The sequence below is a fragment of the Sus scrofa genome, chromosome 13 (genome assembly GCF_000003025.6).
Source record: "Sus scrofa isolate TJ Tabasco breed Duroc chromosome 13, Sscrofa11.1, whole genome shotgun sequence".
NCBI classification, from domain to species: domain Eukaryota; kingdom Metazoa; phylum Chordata; class Mammalia; order Artiodactyla; family Suidae; genus Sus; species Sus scrofa.
The window spans coordinates 196,785,686-196,809,241 of NC_010455.5; the positions used below are offsets into that span (position 1 = coordinate 196,785,686).

The following is a 23,556-nucleotide window of genomic DNA, read 5'->3' on the forward strand; positions in this document are numbered from 1 at the left end:
TCACCACTAAACCAGCAGCTGAAAAGAAAGGGTACTAATTAGTAAGGAGAAAATATGAAAGTAAAACTCGCAATGGTAAAGGTAAATATATAGTAAAGGTAGTGGATTACTCACTTATAAAACTCGTATGAAAAGCCAAAAGTAGTAAAAATAACTCTTACTATAATAACTTGTTCAGGGATACACAAAATCAAAAGATGTAAAATGTGATATGGAAACCATGAAACGGTGGGATGGGAGGAGTAAAACCATAGGGTTTCAGAATTAATTCAAACTTAGCCTGCTATCAACTTAAAATAGACTGCTATATATACAGGCTGTTATATGTGACCCTCATGGTAACCCCAAAGCAAAAACCTATAATAGGCATTAAGAAAAACAGTGGGAAAGGAAATCTTATCAAATATCTTTTCTTTTCTTTCTTTCTTTTTACGGCTGCACCTACAGCATGTGGAAGTTCTCAGGATAGGGGTCGAATGGGAGCAGCAGCTGCAGGCCTATGCCACAGCTATGGCAACACCGGATTCAAGTTGCGTCCGCAAACCACACCACAGCTTGTAGCACTGCCAGATCCTTAACCCACCGAGCGAGGCCAGGGATTGAACCCACATCCTCAAAGAAATAATGTCAGGTCCTTAACCTAGTGAGCCAGTATGGGAACTCCATAAAAGGTATCTTTCCCAACAGCAATAGTATGCAATGAGCAATTAATTACAAGAAAAAAAAACTGGAGGAGTTCCCTGGTGGCCTAGCAGCTGAGAAAACAAGGTTGTCACTGCTGTGGCTCAGGTTTGATCCCTGGTCTGGGAACTTCATTTAGTCAGGTTTGTTAACCATTGAGCCATGACAGGAACTCCCAAAGAACACATTTGAAAGCACATATGAAACATTTGCAAAAATGCAGTCACAGAGAAACACTGAACAAATTTCAAAGAGTAGATAAAACACACACCAGACCGTCTAGCCACATGTAACTGAGATAGAAGCCAATATAAACAAAGGTATGTGCATATTTGCTGATGGGACTATAAACTTATGTAAGAGCATTGGGAAAAACTTTTGGTGTGTCCTCCTAAAGTGAAAAAGTCACATACCTAATGACTTGGCAGTTTCACTTCCAGAAACATACTTGAAGCTCTTGCACTTGTAAAACCAGCAAAATATACAGGAATGTGTATAGCAGGGTGGCTTTCAACAGCAAAAATCTAGAAATCGCATTCCCTTGTGGCTCAGTGGGTTAAGGACCCAGTGTTGCTATGAGCTGTGGGGTAGGTCACAGACATGGCTTAGATCTGGCATTGCTGTGGCTGTGGCATAGGCTGGCAGCTGCAGCTCCAGTTTGACCCCTAGTCAGGGAACTCCTAGCCCCATATGCCACAGATACAGCTCTAAAAATAATTAATTAAGTAAGTAAGTAAGTAATTTGGGCAGGATCAATATGGACCAGTGATGAGAGAACATCAAGAACTCAGGATTATGGTTGATTACTCCTCTTCTGTGTACCTGAAGTCTAGTTAAAAATGAAGAAGAAAAAAAATAGCTTTTAAATGAAAGATCCCATTACGGAATTGAAAAGTGTGTTCTTTCTAGGGCAGGAGAAGCAGTAGGGTTCTAGATAGCACCAAAAAGTGAGTCACTGATTTCTGCAGGGCAAACTCATCACCCTGGAAAACTCCCAAAATGTAAGTACATCTCTGAACGAAACAAAGTATGACTCTTCTCTCAATGTACACAGCAGTTAACATTCAATTATATTAAAACCATATACTGTCTAAGTCTGCTCAGGCTGCTCTAACAAAACACCATTGATCAAGTGGCTTAAATATTAATTGTTTATTTCTCATGGCTCTAGAGGCTACAAGTCCAAGATCCAGGCGCTGATCACTTTGGCTCCTGGGGAGCACTTCGGGAGCACTAAACCCATCCAGAGGGCTCAAGGCGTTTGTCTTGGAGTTTCTCACAGCTTTCTCTCTGCAGACACTGACCAAATTCCCCAAATAAGAAGTGTCCCCCAAAGATACTCCTGTTTCCCCATGACGCACCAAGACCTAGGATTGAGTCCAGGCACCTTGATCTGCCCTTGGCAGCCTCAGACGAACTACCTGCCTTCTTGGGCTACTCCCCTAGAAAAGCATGGTCTTTTGGGAATCCATCAGCTTCCCACGCACAGAGTTCTCCCTACAGATGGCCATGGGCCATTGGGAGACTTGGGGTCCATGAGAAGACAATGCAGTTGAGGGTTTTTTTTTAATTGATCTGTATTTATGTCCTAACTCACTGGATGATATATATTCATGAGTATGCACAATTAATTCATTGCCACAATACAAAGTCTCAAAAGACTTTAGGAGTCACATGGTCTATTAGCATGTTCTAGAAGAGAAAGCTGTCTCAGATCCTCTCATTTTTGTTTTGTTTCTGTTTTCTTTCCTTTCAAGCCCTGGTGGCACCCATTTCTCAAGCATGCTTGGGGTAGGATCTTAGCTCTCTTCAACTGCAGTGGCCGCAGATCCCTGGTGCCTAACACCCAAGAAGTCGTAGGGGTACGAGTATGGGTAGAAACAAGCCCTCAAGGGTGATGTTGGCTTAAAAACAGGGTGAAAAAGGAAGGAAATGAGTAATTCTGAGAATCAGAGGTGAGAAAAGAGAGTCATGTGCATGTGGCTTAGTTCCTGGGCTGAGGCTCAGGTGATGGAGATGGGCTTCTGTTTGCCTATCCCAAGGGGCCATAGATGCCAAGGCTGCAATGCCCTGAACTATTAATAGTGACAGCTTGCAGCTGAGTGCAAAGAAGCAGCCCGTTGCTTGCTCCATTTCCTCCACCTGCCTGGGCAAAGACGGCAGCTGTGCAAAGAGAGAGGCTAAATATTGTCAAACGATGGATTGGGATTTCTTGGTCCAGGGAGGAACTGACTCCCATATTCTCACACACTGCGAGTCAGAGGGAGAGCTCAGGGGCTATGCCAGGCACAGCCTTGAGAATCTCAGCCTGGTGCCACCAAGAGGAAGTTAGAGCTAAGTACTTGACCTCGGCAATAAACTTGACCCATGAGAGGTCATCTCATGCCAGAGTTGAGACCAGATCCAGTTCCTTGATTCCTAATTTGGCATTTTTCCACTAACCATTCCTGCCTTCCTGACCGCAGGAGAGTAGAGAGATGTAGGGCTGTGGATTTTAAGAAAAGAAGAATCGAACCCACACCAGTACTCTCTGCAGTCTTGAGAAATCTCTACACTGGGTCACCTCTCATCATGACACACAAGAGTATTCCACATTTAGAAACTCTTTCTCTATGAACCTCTTTCACGATCCTGCCCACACACATCATTTTCAGCAGATGACTTTGTCACATACTTCCTGCAAAAAGCAGAAGTTGTCAGAGAGTCTCTTTCCTTGCCTTCAAATCCACCCCCTCTTTCTGCCTTCCTTTCCCCTGCTACAAAGGACAAATTTCCTTTCTACCTAAGACCAGCCCCTACAGTGTGGCTGAATCCCCCTGCCCCATCTCAACACTTTCATTCACGCCTTTATCTCCTCTCTTCCCCACTTATCAATTTCTCTCTTGCTATAGAACAATCTCAGTAGACTATGACCTACCTGACAATCACCCATCTTAGAAATACCCACCCCTTCAACCAACAAGATACATGCCACCACCTAGAATGGCTAAAATTCAAAATGCTGATAGCACCAAATGCTGGTAAGGATGGAGAGAAGGGAGGACCCTCCCTCATTGCTGACGGGAATGAAAAATGGTGTGGCCACTTGGGAAGGCTATTGGGTGATTTCTTACAAAACTAAACATGACACTTAAAATATGATCCAACAATCACACTCTTTGATATCTACCCATGAGTTGAAAACACATTCACCAAAAAAAAAAAAAAAAAAAAAAAAACCCTGCATGAGGATGTTTGTAGCAGCTTTATTCATAATTGCCAAACCTTGGAAGCAACCAAGACATTTTTCAATGGGTGAATGGATAAACAATTTGCGGTATACCCATACAATGGAATATTCCTCAGCATGAAGAAGAAAGGCACTATCAAGCCACAAAAGACATGGAGAAAGCTTAAATGCATATTGCGAAGTGAAAGAAGCCAATCTGAAAAGGCTATGTACTGTATGGGTCCAACTATATGTCACGCCAAAAAAAGAAAAACTGTGGAGATGATAAGATAAATTAATTAATTCATTCATTAAAAAAATAAAAATAAAAAATCAGTGGTTGCCAGGAAGGGAAGAGAAAAATAAGGAGCAAACAGATGGAGCACAGGGCATTTTTAGAAATTACTCTGCATGATGCTATAAAGGTGAATACATAACATTGGTCAAAACTCATAGAATGTAACCCACACAAGCGAACCCTAGTGTAAACTGGGACTTTGGTTAATAATAATGTAACAACACTGGCTCACCAATGGTAACAAATGTACCACATGATTACAAGAAGTTACTAGAGGAGTTCCCATCGTGGCTCAGTGGTTAATGAGTCTGACTAAGAACCATGAGGTTGCGGATTCGATCCCTGGCCTTGCTCAGTGGGTTAAGGATCCGGTGTTGCCCTGAGCTGTGGTGTAGGTTGCAGACGCAGTTCGGATGCTGCGTTGCTGTGGCTCTGGCGTAGTCTTGGCAGCTACAGCTCCAATTAGACCTCTACCCTGGGAACCTCCATATGCCACAGGTTCGGCCCTAGCAGAGGCAAAAAGACAGGAAAAAAAAAAAAAAAAAGATGTTACTAGAAAACTGAAGGGAGGCATAAAATGAGAACTCTCTGTACTTTCCAATGTAATTTTTCTATAAATCTAAAACTGCCCTTAAAAATTGCCTATTAATTAAAAAATTAAAGATTGTCACTGACCCATGAATAACTGTGGCCCATCCTCCTCCCACCCCTTTCTCTGCCCACTTTCACAATAAAAACTTCAAAGTTGTTTTCCTCTCCCCCTATTTTTGTCCCTAACCCCCTCTCCCTGTATTGGTTTCCTCTCGCTGCTATAAGAAATTAGTACAATTTTAGCAGCTTAAAACAAATTTATGGAGTTTCCATTGTGGCTGAGACGATTAAGAACCTCTGAGTATCCACGAAGATGTGGGTTCAATTCCTGGCCTTGCTCAGTGGGTTAAGGATCCAGCATTGCCTCAAGCTGTGGTAAAGTTCGAAGATGCCGTTCAGATGCCATATTACTGTGGTCATGGCGTAAACCAGGAGCTGCAGCTCTGATTCCACCCCTAGCCTGGGAACTTCCATATGCCACAGAAAACAAACAAACAAAATTACCTTACAGTTTGGGAGATCAGTCCTAAGATGGAGGTGCCGGTAGAGTTGTGTGCCTTCTGGAGACTGTAGGGGGCTATCCATGTCCTTGCCTTTTCTAGCCTCTAAAGGCCACCTGCACCCATTGGTTCATGGCTCCTACCTGCCATCTTCAAGGTCAACAATGTAGCACCTCCCAAGGACTGGCTTCTCCACCCCAGGCTAGGGGGGCAAATCAGAGCTGCAGTTGCTGGCCTACACCATAGCCATAGCCACGCTGGACCTGAGCAGCATCTGTGACCTACACCACAGCTCATGGCAATGCCAGGTCCATAACCCACTGAGCTAGGCCAGGGATCAAGCCTGCATCCTCATGGATACTAGTCAGGTTCGTTACTGCTGAGCCACAATGGGAACTCCCGTCCTTACATCTTCTTTCTCTGACTCTGATCCTCCCGCATCCTCCTCCTACAGACCCTGTGGTTACCTTGAGCCCACCCAAATAATCCAGGCTAATCTGCCTATTGAAAGATCTTCCTTCATACCTGCAAAGTCCCTTTGACCACATAAGGTAAGATTGTCAGAGATGCTAGGGACCAGGATGTGGACATCTTGGAGTCATACTTCCTAACTGGGCTCCCTTGAGGCAGCTCTTGTCCAGAGGTTACTGGCAGCCCTGCTCACAGCTTCATCTTACTTAACCCCTCAACACGTTGCACAAGAAGTCATCAAGAGACTCTTGGAGTTCTTGTCGTGGCACAGCAGAAGCAAATCCAACTAGTATCCATGAGGATGAGGGTTCCATCCCCGGCCTCGCTCAGTGGGTTAAGGATCCGGTGTTTCTGTGAGCTGTGGTGTAGGTTGCAGACGAGGCTCAGATCTGGTGTTGCTGTGGCTGTGGCTGGCACCTGCAGCTCCGATTCCACGCCTAGTCTAGGAACTGCCACATGCTATGGGTGCAGTCTTAAAAAGAAAAAATAAAAGAGAGGGAAAGAATTTTTTCTTGTCTCAGCTTCTATGATATCCAATCTGTTGATTTTCTCCAATTCACTCTGACCATGCCCCCCCCCTTTTTTTTGCTTCACTTCCCTTCTGGACACCTAAACCTTGGTGAGACCCAGGGCTGGGTCCTCAGCTGTCTTTCCCACTCGCTCTGTAGTTGATCCCATGCAATTGCTGAAACATTTCAGCTCTATGCTGATGATGGGCAAATTCATAACTCCAGATAAGGGCTTTCCACAAAGACCCAAAATTGTATATCTCACTGCCTCCTTTAATCAAATTTTACTGGAGTTCCCATCATGGTGCAATAAGTTAATGGTTTGGCTTGTCACTGTGGTGGCCATGGTTTGATCCCCGGCCTGGCCCAGTGGGTTAAATGATCCCATGTTGCTGCAGCTGTAGCACAGGTCACAGCTGTGGCTTGGATTCGATCCCTGGCCCAGGAGCTTCCATATGCCATGGATGCAGCCATTAAAAAAACAATAATAACAAACAAATAAATAAAATTTTTAATATAAATTTTTCTAAAAAATGAAATAAAATTTCACTCTTAAACAATCACACACCTCCAGGAAAGTTAAACTACAGTATAAAGTCCTTTATTTCTGAGTCATTTTCTGGTGCTCCATGACCCCTCCATACACAAAACCTTTTGTGTTTATTTTCTACAAACAAGGAAACTCTTCTGCAGAAACGACAACACAATCATCACGATCAGGAAATTAACTTTGACACATGAATCCCAGCTCATCCTCTGACCCCGTTCAAGGGCATCTCTTGTCATGCCCTCTCTGGTTAAACGCAGTCACTGACTGCATTTAGGTGTCATGTCTCTTGCGTTTCCTGAAGGGTTCCTCAGACTTTGACCGTGACGACTTAACCCTTGTACAGACTGTAGGAGACTACAGGCCAATGATTTTGTAGCCTGTCCCTGTATCTGGTTATGCAGCTTTGGCAGGAGTATCATGGACGTGGTACTGCCGCCTTTCTCTCATTGCTCACTGTTGAGTGGTGCAGAATTGTACTTTGTCCCATCATTGATGGTGTCAGATTGCATTCTTTGGTTAAGACAACCTCTGCCAGCATTGCCACTGTAAATCTACTCTGTTCCCTTCTGTAATCAATAGGTTTGAAACGATACTTTGATGCTTTGAAACTGTACAAATATCCTGCTCTTCATCAAACTTGCAATGTATTCAGTATTTTTAAAAGACAGAGTTACTTCCCGTCATGGCTCAGGGGAAATGAATCTGACTAGCATCCGTGAGGACACAGGTTTGATCCCTGGCCTGGCTCAGTGAGTTGAGAATCTGGCATTGCCGTGAACTGTGATGTAGGTCGCAGACATGGCTTGGATCCGGCGCTGCTATGACTATGGTGTAGGCCAGCAGCTAGAGCTCCGATTCGATCCCTAGCCTGGGAACCTCCATATGCTGCAGGAGCGGTCCTAAAAGACAAAAAATAAAACAAAATAAAATAAAAAATGAAAAGCAACCGCAAATGTGGATTCATGATTTCATTTTTTCTTCAGTGGGTTATAACCTTTTCCTTTCCTTTCTTTTCTTTTCTTTTCTTTTCTTTTCTTTTCTTTTCTTTTCTTTTCTTTTCTTTTCTTTTCTTTTCTTTTCAAAAGAACTTTGTTCACTTTACCTTTCTCATATAAAATGACGTGGCTGCTGGCCACAACAGGAACCGGGTCCTCTGCATTGGAGACGCTGGTGTGGGTCTTTACAGGGTGGTCGGTGAATTCTGGATAAGGAGACGTGGCGAACACCATCTCTTTGCAGACGTCAGCAGCGAGATAGCTGTAGGTCTTGGAAATGGCATGGAAGGTGATCTTGGTGAAGTTGCCCAGGGTGCCAGTACAGCCGGAGGTGTAGCAGTCCTCAATTCCAGCCATCATCAGTGGCTTCTTGGGCACAGGAGGTGAGACATGCCAGTGTCTCTGGGGTCAGGGATGTGGCACACCAGCACAGAGCCACAGCAGCCAATGACCTTGCAAGGGATGGTGGGGGTTTGCTGATCTCATTACCCCAGCAGCCTGGCCTCATGGGGGTGGAGAGTTTCCCCAGAAAGATGCACCCCACCCCGCCATGGCAGTGGCTACCACCATGTCCATTGTAATCCCCAACGGCAACAAATGCCTTGAGCCTGGTCCCCTGCCAGCATGTCTGCTTTTGCACGGGCATAATCTTCAAAACCTTAGGGATGCCCCCGGGAAAAATCAATAATCTCAGCATCCTTGATGGGCAGAGAGAAGAGAAAGGTCTCTTCCAGGAGCATGATCTTCAAGTCTTTGACCTGGTGGCCCAGCTTGGTAATGGGGAGCCACTCCTTAGCCTTGGCCTTGCCTCCGAGCTCTCTGTGGCCTGGACCCAGCCCCGACCTGGGACACTGCTGCCAAAGCCTCCACAGAAGGCACCTCCCCGCCCCCCCGCCCCGCCCATTCCAGGCTCCGGGGATATCTAGGTCCTTCCGATGCAGCAACGTCATCCACCTTTCGGTGTTTTTATGGAGAAGAAGCTGTAATCCATTTCGAGCCTTATTTATTTTTGTACTCAAATTGTCTCTGTTTTGGAGAGTCCTTCTGACATGTCCCTATCATTCTCTGAGCACTTTCTTACTTTCCTGAATAACATGCTCCAGACTTACCTTGTGTTTTCGCTGCCCCTACCCTGGAATCAGTCATTTCTCCAAGGAACCCAGTTTCTTTTACTGGGAAGTTACCGTAGAGTCAAAAATCTGGGTACTAAGTGTGCCCATCACTGTGGAGTGTCACCAGGTGCCCCAGAGGGCGGAGCTGGGGGGAAATATACACACACACATGCATTTATATCTCAGAGGGCAGAATTAGGGGAGAAAATACACTCTCACACACACACACACTCATTTTTATATCTGTATTTATCTCTGTTTCTAAGGATCTATCTATCTATAAAAAATCATGTGTTTATATCAACACCTCCAACAACACAAAGTTGGTTTTAGTTTCTCCCGTTCAATGTTTGCATTATTTATTTATTTACTTTACTAGCTGTACCTGTGACATATGGAAGTTGCCAGGCTAGGGGTCCCATCAGAGCTGCAGCTGCAGGTTTGCACCACAGCCACAGCCACAGCCACAGCCACAGCAACGATAGTTCCGAGCCACAGCTGCAAGCTACACTGCAGCTTGTAGCAAAACTGGATCCTTAACCCACTGAGCAAGGCCAAGGATCAAACCCGCATCCTCATGGACACTATATCAGGTTCCTAATCCTTTGAGCCACAACAAGAACTCCCTCAATATTTGTAACTTCCTTCTCCAACAGTGAGGGACCCAGCTCCTGTTATCCTTAATAGATTTATATTTTGATTGATCCCCATATATGTAAGCAGGCTCCTGTCTCCCCTCCACCCCTTCTAGCTTGGATGTCCTCCTCAACCCACCTGAGCCCCAAGACCCCACGCCAGACTGTCCCCATGGAAACTGCTTCCTCACCACTCTCAGACTTGGGGTATCACACTCTCTCTGCCCCCCAACATGGATGCAGCCCTCACTCTCTGACATGTTCTTTTTTTAATTTAAAATTGTTTTTAATTGTTATTTCCCCAGTACAATTTTTTTCTACTGTACAACAAGGTGACCCAGTTACACATACACATAAACATTCCTTCTTCTCACGTTGTCATGCTCCATCATAAGTGACTAGACAGTTCCCAGAGCTACCCAGCAGGATCTCATTGCTAATTCATCCAAAGGCAATAGTCTGCATCTATTAACCCCAAGCTCCCAATCTATCCCACTCCCTCCCCCTCCCCCCTTGGCAACCACAAGTCTATTCTCCAAGTCTATGATTTTCTTTTCTGTGGAAAAGTTCATTTGTGCCTCATATTAGATTCCAGATATAAGTGATATCACATGGTATTTGTCTTTCTCTTTTTGACTTACTTCATTCAGTATGAGAGTCTCTAGTTCCACTCATGTTGCTACAAATGGCATTATTCTGTTCTTTTTTGTGGCTGAGTAGTATTCCATTGTGTATATATACCACATCTTCCTAATCAAATCATCTGCCAATGGACATTTGGGTTGTTTCTATGTCTTGGCTATTGTGAATAGTGCTGCAATGAACACGCAGGTGCCTGTGTCTTTTTCTAGGAAGGTTTGGTCTGGATATATGCCCAAGAGTGGGATTGCTGGGTCACATGGTACTTCTATGTATAAATTTCTAACGTACCTCAATACTGTACTCCATAGTGGTTGTACCAGCTCACATTCCCACCAACAGTGCAGGAGGGTTCCCTTTTCTCCACACCCCCTCCAGCATTTATTATTTGTGGACTTATTAATGATGGCCATTCTAACTGGTGTAAGATGTTGTCTCATGGTAGTTTTGGTTTGCATTTTTCTAACAATCAGGGATGTTGAGCATTTTTTCATGTACCTGTTGGCCATCCATATATCTTCCTTGGGGAAATGTCTATTCAGATCTTTTGCCCATTTTTCCATTGGGTTGTTGGCTTTTTTGCTGTTGAGTTGTATAAGTAGCTGGTATATTTTAGAGATGAAGCCCTTGTCAGTTGCATCATTTGAAACTATTTTCTCCCATTCTGTAAGTTGTCTTTTTGGTTTCTTTTTTGTTTCCTTTGCTGTGCAAAAGCTTGTCAGTTTAATTAGGTCCCATTGGTTTATTTTTGCTTTTATTTCTGTTGCTTTGGGAGACTGACCTGAGAAAATATGTGTAAGGGTGATGTCAGAGAATGTTTTGCCTATGTTCTCTTCCAGGAGTTTGATGTTTTGTCTTATATTTAATTCTTTAAGTCATTTTCAGTTTATTTTCGTGCATGGTGTGAGGATGTGCTGTAGTTTCATTGATTTGCATGCAGTGGTCAAGGTTTCCCAGCAACACCTACTGAAAACTGTCTTTTTCCCATTTTATGTTCTTGCCTCCTTTGTCAAAGATTAATTGACCGTAGGTGTTTCGGTTTATTTCTGGGTTCTCTATTCTGTTCCATTGGTCTGTCTGTCTGTTTTGGTACCAGTACCACACTGTCTCAATGACTGTGGCTTTGTAATATTGCTGGAAGTCTGGGATAGTTATGCCTCCTGCTTGGTTTTGTTCCTCAGGATTGCTTTGGCAATTCTGGGTCTTTTGTGGTTCCATATACATCTTTGGATTGTTTGTTCTAGTTCTGTGAAACCCTCTGAAGTGTTCTGACACCTCATACCAGGTTACCCCTGGATGACCCCCTTGTCCTGTTCAGATTCTGACACCCATGATGGGCTTCCATGGCTCCCTCATCCCCCACTGGCATGGCTCCTGTCTTACTTTGTGGCACCTACCAGCTGTATGATTCTTTCTGCCAGAGCATCTGAATGCTACAAACCAGAACTTTGGGGTTCCAGTCTCCACCCACAGACTTTCTCTGTTGGGTTTTTCTTTTTTTTTTTTTTTTTTTTTTTGGTCTTTTTGTTATTTCGTGGGCCGCTCTCGCGGCATATGGAGGTTCCCAGGTTAGGGGTTGAATCGGAGCTGTAGCCACTGGCCTACGCCAGAGCCACAGCAACGGAGGATCCGAGCCATGTCTGCAACCTACACCACAGCTCACGGCAACGCCGGATCGTTAACCCACTGAGCAAGGGCAGGGATCGAACCCGCAACCTCATGGTTCCTAGTCGGATTCGTTAACCACTGCACCACGACGGGAACTCCTCTGTTGGGTTTTTCCATGTCAGTTCGTGATACCACCAGCCAGCCCTTTGCTTGAGCCCACAAGTACGATCATCATGATTCCACACCAGACTCTCCTTTCCTTCCTTGGTTGATTTCTGTTCCAGGGGCTCTGGGACTTGGGCATTTGCTTTCTAGGAATGTTTGGCTCCAGATTTGCCACTGTTCAGACAAGGAAGTCCTCAGCCGAGGGGGGGTCCTCCGAGACCAGCCCCTCTCCAGTAGCTCCCCCAGGCATTCTTCAGCTCACCATCTGCTGCTCTGTCTTCATGACTCTCTACAGTTATCTTGTTTGCTTAACTGCCACAGGTTTGTACTACCACCACCCCATCCCATCCACCCCCACTGGAGCATAAGCCCCCCAGCAGAGCAGGAGCTTGGCCTGGGTCATATACTGTGCTGTTTCTAAAACCGACCACAGTGCTTGACATGTGTGGATGCTCAGCAAATATCTGCATGGGGAAGTTCCCGGTCCAGTGATCGAACCTGCACCACAGCAGGGACCCAAGCGCATCAGTGACAATGCCAGATCCTTAACCTGCTAGGCCACCAGGGAACTCCTGAATATTTCTGAATGAATGAACAAATTGTGTATTTTTTTAAGAGAGTAGACTTTATTTATGAGAAAAAAAGAGCATATAGAGTATACAGAGATTTCCCACAGACCCAGTCTCTTCCACACAGTTTCCTCTGAGGTTAACATCTTATACCAGCGTAATACATTCGTAGCAGTGGATGAGCCAATATGGATACGTTGACATTAACCAAAATTCAAAGTTTACATTAGGATTAATTGTGTTATATAGTTCTGTATAACTACAGACTAATGTTGGTTTTGACAAATGCAGGATGCCAGGTATCCACCTAGCCTGATAATTCCAAATTCTCTGTCATACCCTAGTCTTGTTTTCAAGCTTGTTTTGTCTCTTCAGATTATATTTTTCCTGCTTTTTAGCATGTCTTTATACACACACACACACACACACATATATATTTGTACACATATGTATTTGGATAGATAGATAGATAGATAGATAGATAGACAGACAGACAGACAGACAGACAGATAGATATAGTTTTAGTTTTTCATTGCTGGGTTTTGTTTTGTTCAGCCATGGCTTGATGGGGGATCTTAGTTCCCATACCAGAGATTGAACCAGGCCACAGCAGTGAAAGTGCTGAATCCTAACCACTACAACATCAGGGAACTCCCCCCGCTTTATACTTCTTATCTGATGCTGCACAGGATGTAGCAGATAACAGGAGTGGAGATAGATAATCTTTACTGTGAGATGTCGTGATTTTTTGGCCAAGAGGGAGTCTATTTTTAATACTAGCTGTACCTGTAGGCTCAGAGGCTTTGCTTTCATCCATTGTCCTCTTTTTTTGTCTTCCGTATTGTCTCTGGGTTTCCCTAGAAGCTCCCTCTGAAATAGAGCTGTCACCCACCGGAGTCCTGCGGATGTGGTAGAAGGTTTCGTGGAGGGGAAACATTCAGTAATCTTAAAATTGAATTCCAGAATCTGTTTTTTTCTTTTTAATGAGCCTGAACCTCTAGGCTGTGACCTTCAGAGCAATTTCTTAGCCCCCCCCCTTTTATTTTCCTCCCCTTGGGACAGGAAGTTTAGAGGGAGCTGGGTTGTCTAACTGCCACTGAGCAGGGCCAGATTACACTGGGCTAAAATAATTCCCTTGAAGGCAGGCTTTTTCTGAAACAGAGTGCTCTGGGTATATTTTTTACTTTTTTTGTCTCTTTTTAGGGCCACACACACGGCATATGGAGATTCCCAAGATAGGGGTCAAATCAGAGCTGTAGCCGCCAGCCTACGCCACAGCCACAGCAATGTGGGATCCGAGCCGCATCTGCGGCCCACACCGTAGCTCATGGCAACGCCAGATCCTTAACCCACCAAGTGAGGCCTAGGATTGGACCTGTGTCCTCATGGTTACTCATCAGATTCATTTCTGCTGAGCCATGATGGGAACTCTGACTCTCTGGGTGTATTTAGATGGTTACTTTTCACCTTCCTCTGGCCAAACAGGAAGGAAGATTTCTCTGTTTATCACCAGGAGAACCTGGTGGGGTGCCTGTGAGAAAAACTCTGGGAAGCAGAAGGACCCCACCTAGACTGGGCCTCTGGGAGTTTTTTACTCTCAAACTAGTCCATGCTCAGCCTCCAGCAATTAGTCAAATACAGTTTAGGTTTTCCTGTTTTCTGAGGTTTCTGCTCCCTGTACATCGATCTTCTCCCCAGTTTTGGGGGCTGCACTTTTGCCCCATGAGCTCAATTCGCTAAAGGATCTCAGAAGAATTGATTTTTCCATTGGTTCAGTTTTTCTTATTTTGTGAAAAGTGGAGTGACAGCTTCTGGGCTCTCTACATCTGGAATTGAACAGCATTTGCTGATTTTTCCTTTTTACTCTTTTCTCTGGTTGTGTAAGTACACTTGGAGAATTTAGGTAGTAAAAAGAAAAAAATAAAAAACTTCTGTAATCACCCAATTTTCAATTAGTCATAGTTAATACTGTTATATCTTTATTTATATCTTTAGGGCCACATATGCAGCGTATGGAAGTTCCCAGACTAGGGGTCACATCAGAGCTACCGCTGCCAACCACAGCCACAGCCGTGCCAGATCCAAGTCGAGTCTGCAACCTGCACCACAGCTCATGGCAATGCTTGATCCTTAACCCACTGAGTGGCCAGGGATCAAACCTGTACCCTCAAGGATACGAGTCAGGTTCGTTACAACTGAGCCACTATGGGAACTCCCTATATGTATCTGTTTTTATAAAAAAATGTATGCAGTTTTGTTTTGACTTTCCTCCACTTTCGAAACTATTTCTGCTGCTTCTCTTAAACTGCTGCTGAAAATATTTTCAACATGGAATATCTTTTTTTTTTTTTTTTTTTTTTTTTGTCTTTTTGCCTTTTCTAGGGCCGTGACAGTGGCATATGGAGGTTCCCAGGCTAGGGGTCCAGTCGGAGCTGTAGCTGCTGGCCTACGCCACAGCCACAGCAACTCGGGATCCGAGCCGCATCTGCAACCTACACCACAGCTCAGGGCAAGGCCGGATCCTTAACCCACTGAGCAAGACCAGGGATCGAACCCACAACCTCATGGTTCCTAGTCAGATTCGTTAACCACTGAGCCACGACAGGAACTCCAACGTGGAATATCTTTTGCGAGGACCAAGACCCCATGACGAGTTCTCTTCAGGTCTTATGGGGCTGGTGGGAATTCTGCTCCTCTCGAAGACTGCTGGTGACACGCAAAGGGTCTGACATCCTCTTATGATCACCTCTGTGCCCATCCCACAGAGGGGTATCAGCAAATGTTAGTTAACTTGATGAATGAAAATATTCTTTTTTATCATACACAAAAAAGTGAAACTTCCTCCTCCCTTTATTCAAGAGTCAGAAATCTGAAAGTGAAATTAAATCCTCAATTAGAAGAGCCTAAAGGGTTGGTATTTTTTTCCTTCTCCTTCAAAAGGATTTTAACATTTCTATTTCAGTAGCTTTATTGTTTAAAATATACACACATTTACTGAAAGCAACTTATAGTCTATTGTAGAAATTGACAGCATATAAATAATAAATAAACAAAATAATAAGGGACTGCCTGTCTTTCCTATCCCAAATATGTTATCCATGGAAGACTCCTGCTTGAGCCTGGAACTATACCAAGCCTTTATGACTCAACAGTGGTATTTTTATTGTTATTATTAGTATTATTTAGTGCCCCCCTGTGGCATATGGACGTTCCCAGGCTAGGGGTGAATAGGAGCTGCAGCCGCCAGCCTCGGCCCCAGCCCCAGCCACAGCATCCCTGTACCAACCAGCTACTGGGGCCTACACCCCAGCTCACGGCAACGCTGTATCCTTAACCCACTGAGCGAGGCCAGGAATCGAATCAGCATCTTCATGGGTACTGGTCTTGGTCCCATTCCGCTGAGCCACTGGGGGGATTCCCAATGGTGGTTATTTTTACCCCAGTTTTATTGATTGGAGAATTACGATCTGAGCGCTTTATAGAACTGGGGCCGGGGCGGGGGGAGGGGGGCGGATGGCGCGCAGGAGAGAACCCATTCATTGATTCATTCATTCAATACATTTTTATTGAGTGGATTAAATGTGCTAGACATTGTCCTAAGTGCCAGGTACTGTTCCAGCCCCTGCAGGAAACACAACGGCCAAAATCCTTTATCGCCTCGCCTATGGAGTTTGCAGGGAGGGGGGTTGAGGAGGAAGACGCGGTCTGCACAAATTTAGGTAGATTACGGGATCCCGTGTCCCCGCCTCCGGCCCGCCCCCGCCGGGCCCGGGCCCTCCCAGAGGTGGAGGCCGGCGCTCGGCGCGCGCACCCGCGCTCAACTCGTTCCCCACATCTCCAGGAGAGACCCCGGGGATCGAGCCCGGGAGCGCTAGAAGCGAAGGGTGCTGGCCACCACCCGGCCGCCCTTCCTGCCTTTGCCCCAAGAGGGCCGCCACTGCCGAAGAGGCCGCCAGCAGCGCGCATCCCGGTCACCAGCGCCGAACCCGGGTGTCCAGGGCCCGCGGCGGAGCCCAGCTGGAGCGGGTGGGACGGGGGCCAGCACCCCGAGGTCGGCGGCCGCGCCAAGCTGCCAAGGTAACGAGGGATAGCTGGGGAGGCGGGGGTGGCGGTGACGGAGGGAGGGAACCCGGCGAACGCCGCCTCCCCGCAGCCGCTTCCCGGAATCCCCTTCCAGGCCCCTGTCCCTCCCCCGAGACTCCTCCAGCTCCTGCCTGTGCTCGGTGCCCGGGGGCTTTGGCTCGCCCGTCGCTGCCTTCCTGCAGGGGGTTGTCCCCACCCCCACCCCCCACCGCGCCCCCGCGGCCGGGCGGGTCATTAGAGGGTGTCGGCTTGCTGTCCCCCCTCGGCCACGCTGCCCTCTGCCCTGCGGGGACTTCCTCCGTTCACCCCTCCCGGGAGTCTTCACAGAACCCAGCCCCTCACCCCCACCTCTGGCCGGATACTGGCGGTTGCAACATGAGAGCCTTTGTGAAGTTCGAAAGTCAGATTCCTCCCGAGGCACTCTGCCTCGCAAAACTGAGTGATCGGCTCGGGTCTCCGGTTCGGGGTCTGCCGCCCGCCCTTCACGAGAACACTTGACGTTAGCCTCCCTTTGTTCCCCCGCGGGAGAGGGTCACCCGGAGCTGGAGTGGCCTACGTCCTTCCAGATCCATCACTTGGAAGCTAAAGCGAGGACGGGGCGATGGGACAGCGTCGCCGAGACAGAGCGATGGGTCCCGCTTCCAGGCTGGGGAGGGAATCGTGGCTTGCGCTTCTATGCCGACTAAAGCAGCCAGTTAAGCCCAGTGTAGAGTTGGATCTATCAAGCCACTTTTGTGGCTAGGATAGCCTTGAGAAACTCTAGATATCCCGTCTCTTGTTGTTTTTCTTTTATTATTTGTTTGATCGCCTTGCTTTTGTTTGGCAAAAAGTCTTAGAAACTGAGTGGCGGGAGGTGGGTGGTGCAGCGGCCCGTGCAGCGAGCGACCTGGAGGCCGCTGCCCCCCCTCCCCGCGTTATACTAACTGACCGGGGTAGCTGAGACCAACGGGCCGCCCGCAGTCCCATACCTCGGAAAGGTTACTAAGTACCTCTCCCCCTACTGTTCTGGCTTAGAGAGGACAGGGGTTGGAGCCAGGCCATACCAAAATCTGCTCTAAAGAGAACATTTCCTAGCAATGTGAGCATCTCTGAGGTTTGACCTATTTACAGAAGGAAGTTACTTAAATTCTAGTTCTCTAGTTCATAAGTTGCTTTGCAACTTTAGATCATCAAAAACTGGCGTGAGAGTTCCCATTATGGCTCAGCGGTTCACGAACCCCTCTAGCATGCATGAGGACACGGGTGGATCCCTGGCCACACTCAGTGGGTTAAGGATCCAGCGTTGCTGTGAGCTGTGGTGTAGGCCAGCAGCTACAGCTCGGATCGGACCCCTAGCCTGGGAACCTCCATACACCCCCGGTGCAGCCCTAAAAAGACAAAACAAAGGAAAAAAAAAATCCAGCATGGCTCTTTTGTGCTTATCCATATTTCCTCAAAGTCTCGTATATTTATTTCAAAGTTAAAGAAAATCTGCCTGAGATTTGGTTCCTGAAATTTGACACAAGGTAATTTATCTTTAAAAAAAGAAATTAGGGAGTCCACTGGTGGCTCAATGGGTTAAGGATCCAGACATGCTGCAGGTGCAGCCAAAAAATTTAAAAGTAAAAAAATGCGTTCTTGTGGCTCAGTGGGTTTAGAACCTAATATTGTGTCTATAAAAATGCAGGTTTGATCCCTGGCCCCAGTCACTGGGTTAACAATCCTGCATTGCCACAAGCTGCGGTATAGGTCACAGATGCAGCCCAGATCCGGTGTTGCTGTGGTGTAGGCCGACAGCTGCAGCTCTGAGTCGACCCCTAGCCCAGGAACTTCCATATGCCCCAGGTGTGGCCGTAAAAAGAAAATAAATAAATAAATACACTTGTAAAATTTTTTAAAACTTTTTAAAAATTAAAAGACAAATCATAGCCCTGGAGGTACTGTCTTAGACGTGCCGCTTTCGTTAAAAGGTACATTCCACGGCCCCCGCCTCTTGCACGCACAGATCTGTATTGAACTTTAAGTTAACTTTCCTGTTAACTTTTATAAACCTTCAGACTATTGAAGAGTCAGCAGCACGTGTTCTTCAACTGTCAATCATACTTTACCAAATTTAAGATGCTAATGAGCATAAGATGCATTTTTTTAAGATTTTTATTTTTTCTGTTATAGTTGACTTATAACGTTCTGTCAGTTTCTGTTGTACAAAGTGACTCAGTTACACACGCATATATATATGTATGACTATATACATTCTTTTTCTCACATTATCCTCCATCATGTTCCATCACAAGTGACTAGATATAGTTCCCTGTGCTATACAGCAGGATCTCACTGCTTTTCCACTCCAAATGCAATAGTTTGCATCTACCAACCCCAAACTCCCAGGCCGTCCCACTCGTTCCCCCTTACCCTTGGCAACCACAAGTCTGTTCCCCAAGTCCATGCGTTTGTTTCTTTTCTGTGGATAGGTTCATTTGTGCCGTGTATTAGATTCCAGATATAAGTGATGTCATATACGATGCATTTTTAAAATTTTTATGTAACCAGGTCAGAAAAACCACTGTCAGTTCTGCTACGTCATGCCCCTGTTTGAAACACCCTGCTTTTACAGATGTTCCCATGTCAGAAGGAAGTGTGCATTTGATAATTTGTGAAATATAATATCAGAGCAGAGATTGACAGGACTTTTCCCTGAGGACTTTTCGTGCCTTCAAAGAATGAAACTGGTGGTATGCAGTTCAGGAAGAACAAAGGAAAACATTTTCTCTCTGGGAAGGCAGATTGGCTGAAGTAAGGGTGATGAGAAGGGGAGAAGAGAGAAAACAAAAGAGGAAAAGAGAGAGAGAGAGAGATAGGGGCAGGGAGTAGTTCAGAGCCCCTGAAAATGTTTTCTGGAACCAACAGGAAAATGGTCCGTTCACTTTCCCCATAAGGCAGGGTTTTACAAGCTGGTACCTGGGAAAGTTATTCTTAAACATTGTGGTGGTGGTGGTTTTAATTCTGAGGTTTTTAAAAATATTTTTTCCCATTTTTTAAAAAGTTTTATGGAAGTACAGCTGATTTACAATGTTGTGATAATACCTGCTATGTAACAAAGTGATTCTGTTATACACATACCCTTATCTGTTCTTTTTCAGATTCTTTTCCCATATAGGTTATCACAGAATAGTGGGTAGAGTTTCCTGTGCTGTACAGCAGGTCCCCATTGACCATCCATTCCATGTACCATAGTGTATACATGCCAATCCCCAACCTTCAACACCTCCTCCCGCTTTTGGTAACCATAAGTTTGTTTTCCATGTCTGTGCATCTGTTTCTGTGTTGTAAATAAGTTCATTTATATCCTTTTTTTTAGATTCCACATATAAGTGATATCATATAATGTTTGTCTTTGTCTGACTTATTTTGCTTAGTGGGATAATCTCTAGGTCCATTCATGTTGCTGCAAGTGGCTTTGGTTCATTCTTTTTAATGGCTGAGTAATATTCCATTGTATATAGGTACCATGTCTTCTTTATCCATTCCTCTGTTGGTGGACATTTAGCCATGTCTTGACCATTGCAAATAGTGCTGCAGTGAGCACTGGGGTTCATGTATCTTTTCAAACTATGGTTTTTCTCTGGATATATGTCCAGGAGTGGGATTACTGGATGATATGGTAGTTCCATTTTTAGTGTTTTTGAGGAAACTTCATACTGTTTTCCCTGGTGGTTATACCAATTTACATTCCCACCAACAGTGTAGGAGGAGTCCCAAAAATACATTCAAAATTTGAGTGTGCCCAACCACCAGAAATGATATTGGTAAATCCACAAAAATCTTGAAACTGCTCCCTAATAAACAAGAAAGAAGAAAACTGAGTTCTTGACATTACTGAGCTATTTCCTTCTTGGACAGAGGAGCAGTAGGCTCTTCCTATTGATCAGAGGGGAGTGAGATAAGCCTGAGTGGGAGCAGGAAAAGCCAACACCACACAAAGGCCCAATGGTTGACCCTGCCTCAGAACCCCACCAGAGGCAGTGACTCTGCTGCAGGACACTTAACAGAATCTTCCAGAAGGAAGCAGAGTCCAAATGTACTGACAGACTACACTCCCTCAACGAAAGCTCCCCCATCCCAGCACCAATGCTTTAGGCTAGAGAAGCTACCAGTCTTGACAGATCAAACTTGAATCAGGTACAGTTATTAAAATAAGGTCATGTTTTCACTCCACTGTATCCTAATAGCAGGTGACAAAGCCATCAAGTACAAACAAGGCAAAAAGAAACAGTATGGGGCGGGGGGAAAAGAATAACATAGCTTGCAGGAGTCTTCCTAAAAAGAAAACATTGCTCTTGGGACAGAAGGAAATTCCTTACCATAGCTTTATATCTTACCAAAAAAATGGATCTAAGTATGAATTTAAAAAAAAATCACTAGAGGAGTCCCCGCTGTGGCACAGTGGGTTAACAATCTGACTGCAGTGGCTCAGGTCACTGCAGAGGCACAGCCCAGCGCAGTAGGTTAAATTCTGGTATTGCTTCAGCTGTGGTCTGTAGCTGAGGTGGCAGTTGCAGCTCAGATTCAATCCCTGGCCTCAGAACCTGCATATGCTGTGGGTACAGCCCCTAAAAAAGGAAGTTTTAAAAACCCTCAAAGATGAGAAAAAAATTGTAATTGAAATGAAAAAGGAGGTGTTCCTGTTGTGGCTCAGTGGTTAATGAATCTGATTAGGAACCATGAGGTTGCCGGTTCAATCCCTGGCCTTGCTCAATGGGTTGGGGATCCGGCATTGCCGTGAGCTGTGGTGTAGTTGCAGACAAGCAGCTCGGATCTGGCGTTGCTATGGCTCTGGCGTAGGCTGGCAGCAACAGCTCCGATTAGACCCCTAGCCTGGGAACCTCCATATGCCACGAGTGTGGCCCTAGAAAAAGATTAAAAAAAAAGAAAAAAGAAAAAAAAAAAAGAAATGAAAAGGAGACTGCAGACTTATGGAAATACACAGAATATCACTGAAACACAACTCTAGGGGAAAAAAGAAAACAGAATTCATCTTGCTGAAGATACACATATTTTAACAGAGGAAAGACTTCATTTAAGCCCAACAAATGCAGATGGAAAGAGACAAAGATAAAGTCATTTATAAAGAATCTAATGGAGAAGATAGATAAAGCCCAATCAAGTATTAGGATAATCGGGCTCTCTGATATAGGGAAACCAACAAATGGGACAGAAAATGCAAAAAAAAAAAAAGGATAAAAGACATTTCATTGAAATGAAGACGAAAATGGTCTGTAGGTGGGAAAAAAAAGCATATGCCATTTTCCAAGAAATTTTCATCTGAGAATGATCAGCACCAAGCATCTTCAACAGTGGAAATTCAAAGGAAACGAATGATTTAGGAATCCAACAAAGAAGGAGTAACAGAAAGACAAACCAAATCCTGCTGGCCTCAGACTTCTCCAGAACTGTGCTAAATGCCAGAAGACAGTGGTGCTGAGGGAAGACTAAGGGCAAGAAGCTTTTTCGCAAGAGGGTATTTCATTCAGCGAAGAGGTCATTCAAGTTGAAAGTCGACTGGCAGGCCTTCTCGAATATGAAGGAACAAAAGAAATTCAGCACCCATGAGCTCTTATGGAAAAACAAAAACAAAAACAAAAAAACTGCCGGATAACAAAATCCAGCAAATAGTGAATAAAGACAGAAGTCGAAATAAATAACTCAGATATGGAGAACTTGTGCTAAAAAGGGCTACTGGTGAGCACTTATTTAAATGTAGAATTAGGAGTTCCCTGGTGGCTCAGCAGGTTAAGGATCCTGCACAGTCACTGCCGAGGCTCTGGTTACTGCTGTGCTACGGGTTCAGTCCCTGGCCTGGGAACTTCTGCATGCCATGGGCAAGGCCAAAATAATAATAATAATAATGTAGAATTAATAGAGAACTTCTTTGGAAATTATAGGTAGAATAAAATGTTATTGTTATATATATCCAGACACCAAAAAAATAAAGTAGAAGAGGAAAATGGAAGGAGATAGGAGTTGTTCCCTGATAGCCTGGTAGGTTGGGTGTCTGGCACTATCACCTAGTGGCTCAGGTCGCCGCTGTGCTGCAGGTTTGATCCCTGGTCTGGGGAACTTCCACATGGCGTGGGCGCACCTCCCCGCACCCCCACTCCCCCACTGAAAAAAATGGGATTATATCCTATGGTTCTTATCTTTTAAGCATGAATCAATAAATATGGTTTAAGGAGTTCCCACTGTGGCACAGCAGAAACGAATACGACTGGTAACCATGAGGTCATGGGTTCGATCCCTGGCCTTGCTCAGTGGGTTGAGGATCCAGCGTTGCAGTGATGGTGTAGATTGCAGATGTGGCTCGGATTCCAAGTTGCTATGGCTGTAGCTCCATTTAGACCCCTAACCTGGAAACCTCCATATGCCTCGGGTGCAGCCCTAAAAAGCAAAAAAATATATATGTGTATATGGTTTAATAGATAAAATGCTGTGAATACATCATATTCCAACTTCCTAGTGTCTTTTGCAACCTTTTTCTAACTTTAGAGGGATATTTTAGGCAGTTATTCTTTCTTATGGAGATAATTTAAATGTCAACAATTTCTTCAGCTTTTGCTTCTGTTTGTTTTTTTTTTTTTTTCCAAGTAAAATTAAATTTAGGCAGAAACACCCTGAGTGTGTGTGTGTGTGTGTGTGTGTGTGTGTCTGTGTCTGTTTCTGTGCATAGAAAGATCTCTGGGATTACGTCCACCAGATGTTAATGATGGAAATATCTGGACGCTGAGATGTGTTTTTTTGTTTGTTTGTTTGTTGCTGCCCTGCAGCATATGGAGTTCCCAGCCCAGGGATCAGATCCCAGCCGCAGTTGTAACCTGTGCCGTACCTGCAGCAACACTGGGTCCTTAACTCACTGTGCCGGGCCGGGGATCCAACATGCATCCCAGGGCTCCCAAGACGCCACCGATC

General features: G+C 45.2%; 2 protein-coding genes across 6 annotated transcripts in view; one reads left to right on the plus strand and one right to left on the minus strand.

Moving 5' to 3' along the window:
- Positions 1–9,097, minus strand: part of LOC110256370 (40S ribosomal protein S2-like) — a 57,789-nt gene extending 48,692 nt beyond the window's left edge. The window contains 4 exon segments of the mRNA XM_021069845.1: positions 7,814–8,195; positions 8,198–8,272; positions 8,275–8,468; positions 8,470–9,097. Of these exon segments, the coding sequence (XP_020925504.1) occupies positions 7,814–8,195; positions 8,198–8,272; positions 8,275–8,468; positions 8,470–8,753 (935 nt within the window). The 5' untranslated portion in view covers positions 8,754–9,097.
- Positions 1–23,556, plus strand: part of IFNAR2 (interferon alpha and beta receptor subunit 2) — an 86,726-nt gene that overhangs the window by 19,771 nt on the left and 43,399 nt on the right. The window contains exon 1 of one of the 5 annotated variants that reach the window (XM_021068451.1): positions 16,290–16,608. The gene's annotated coding sequence lies outside the window, so the exon portion shown is untranslated. 5 annotated transcript variants of the gene reach the window in all.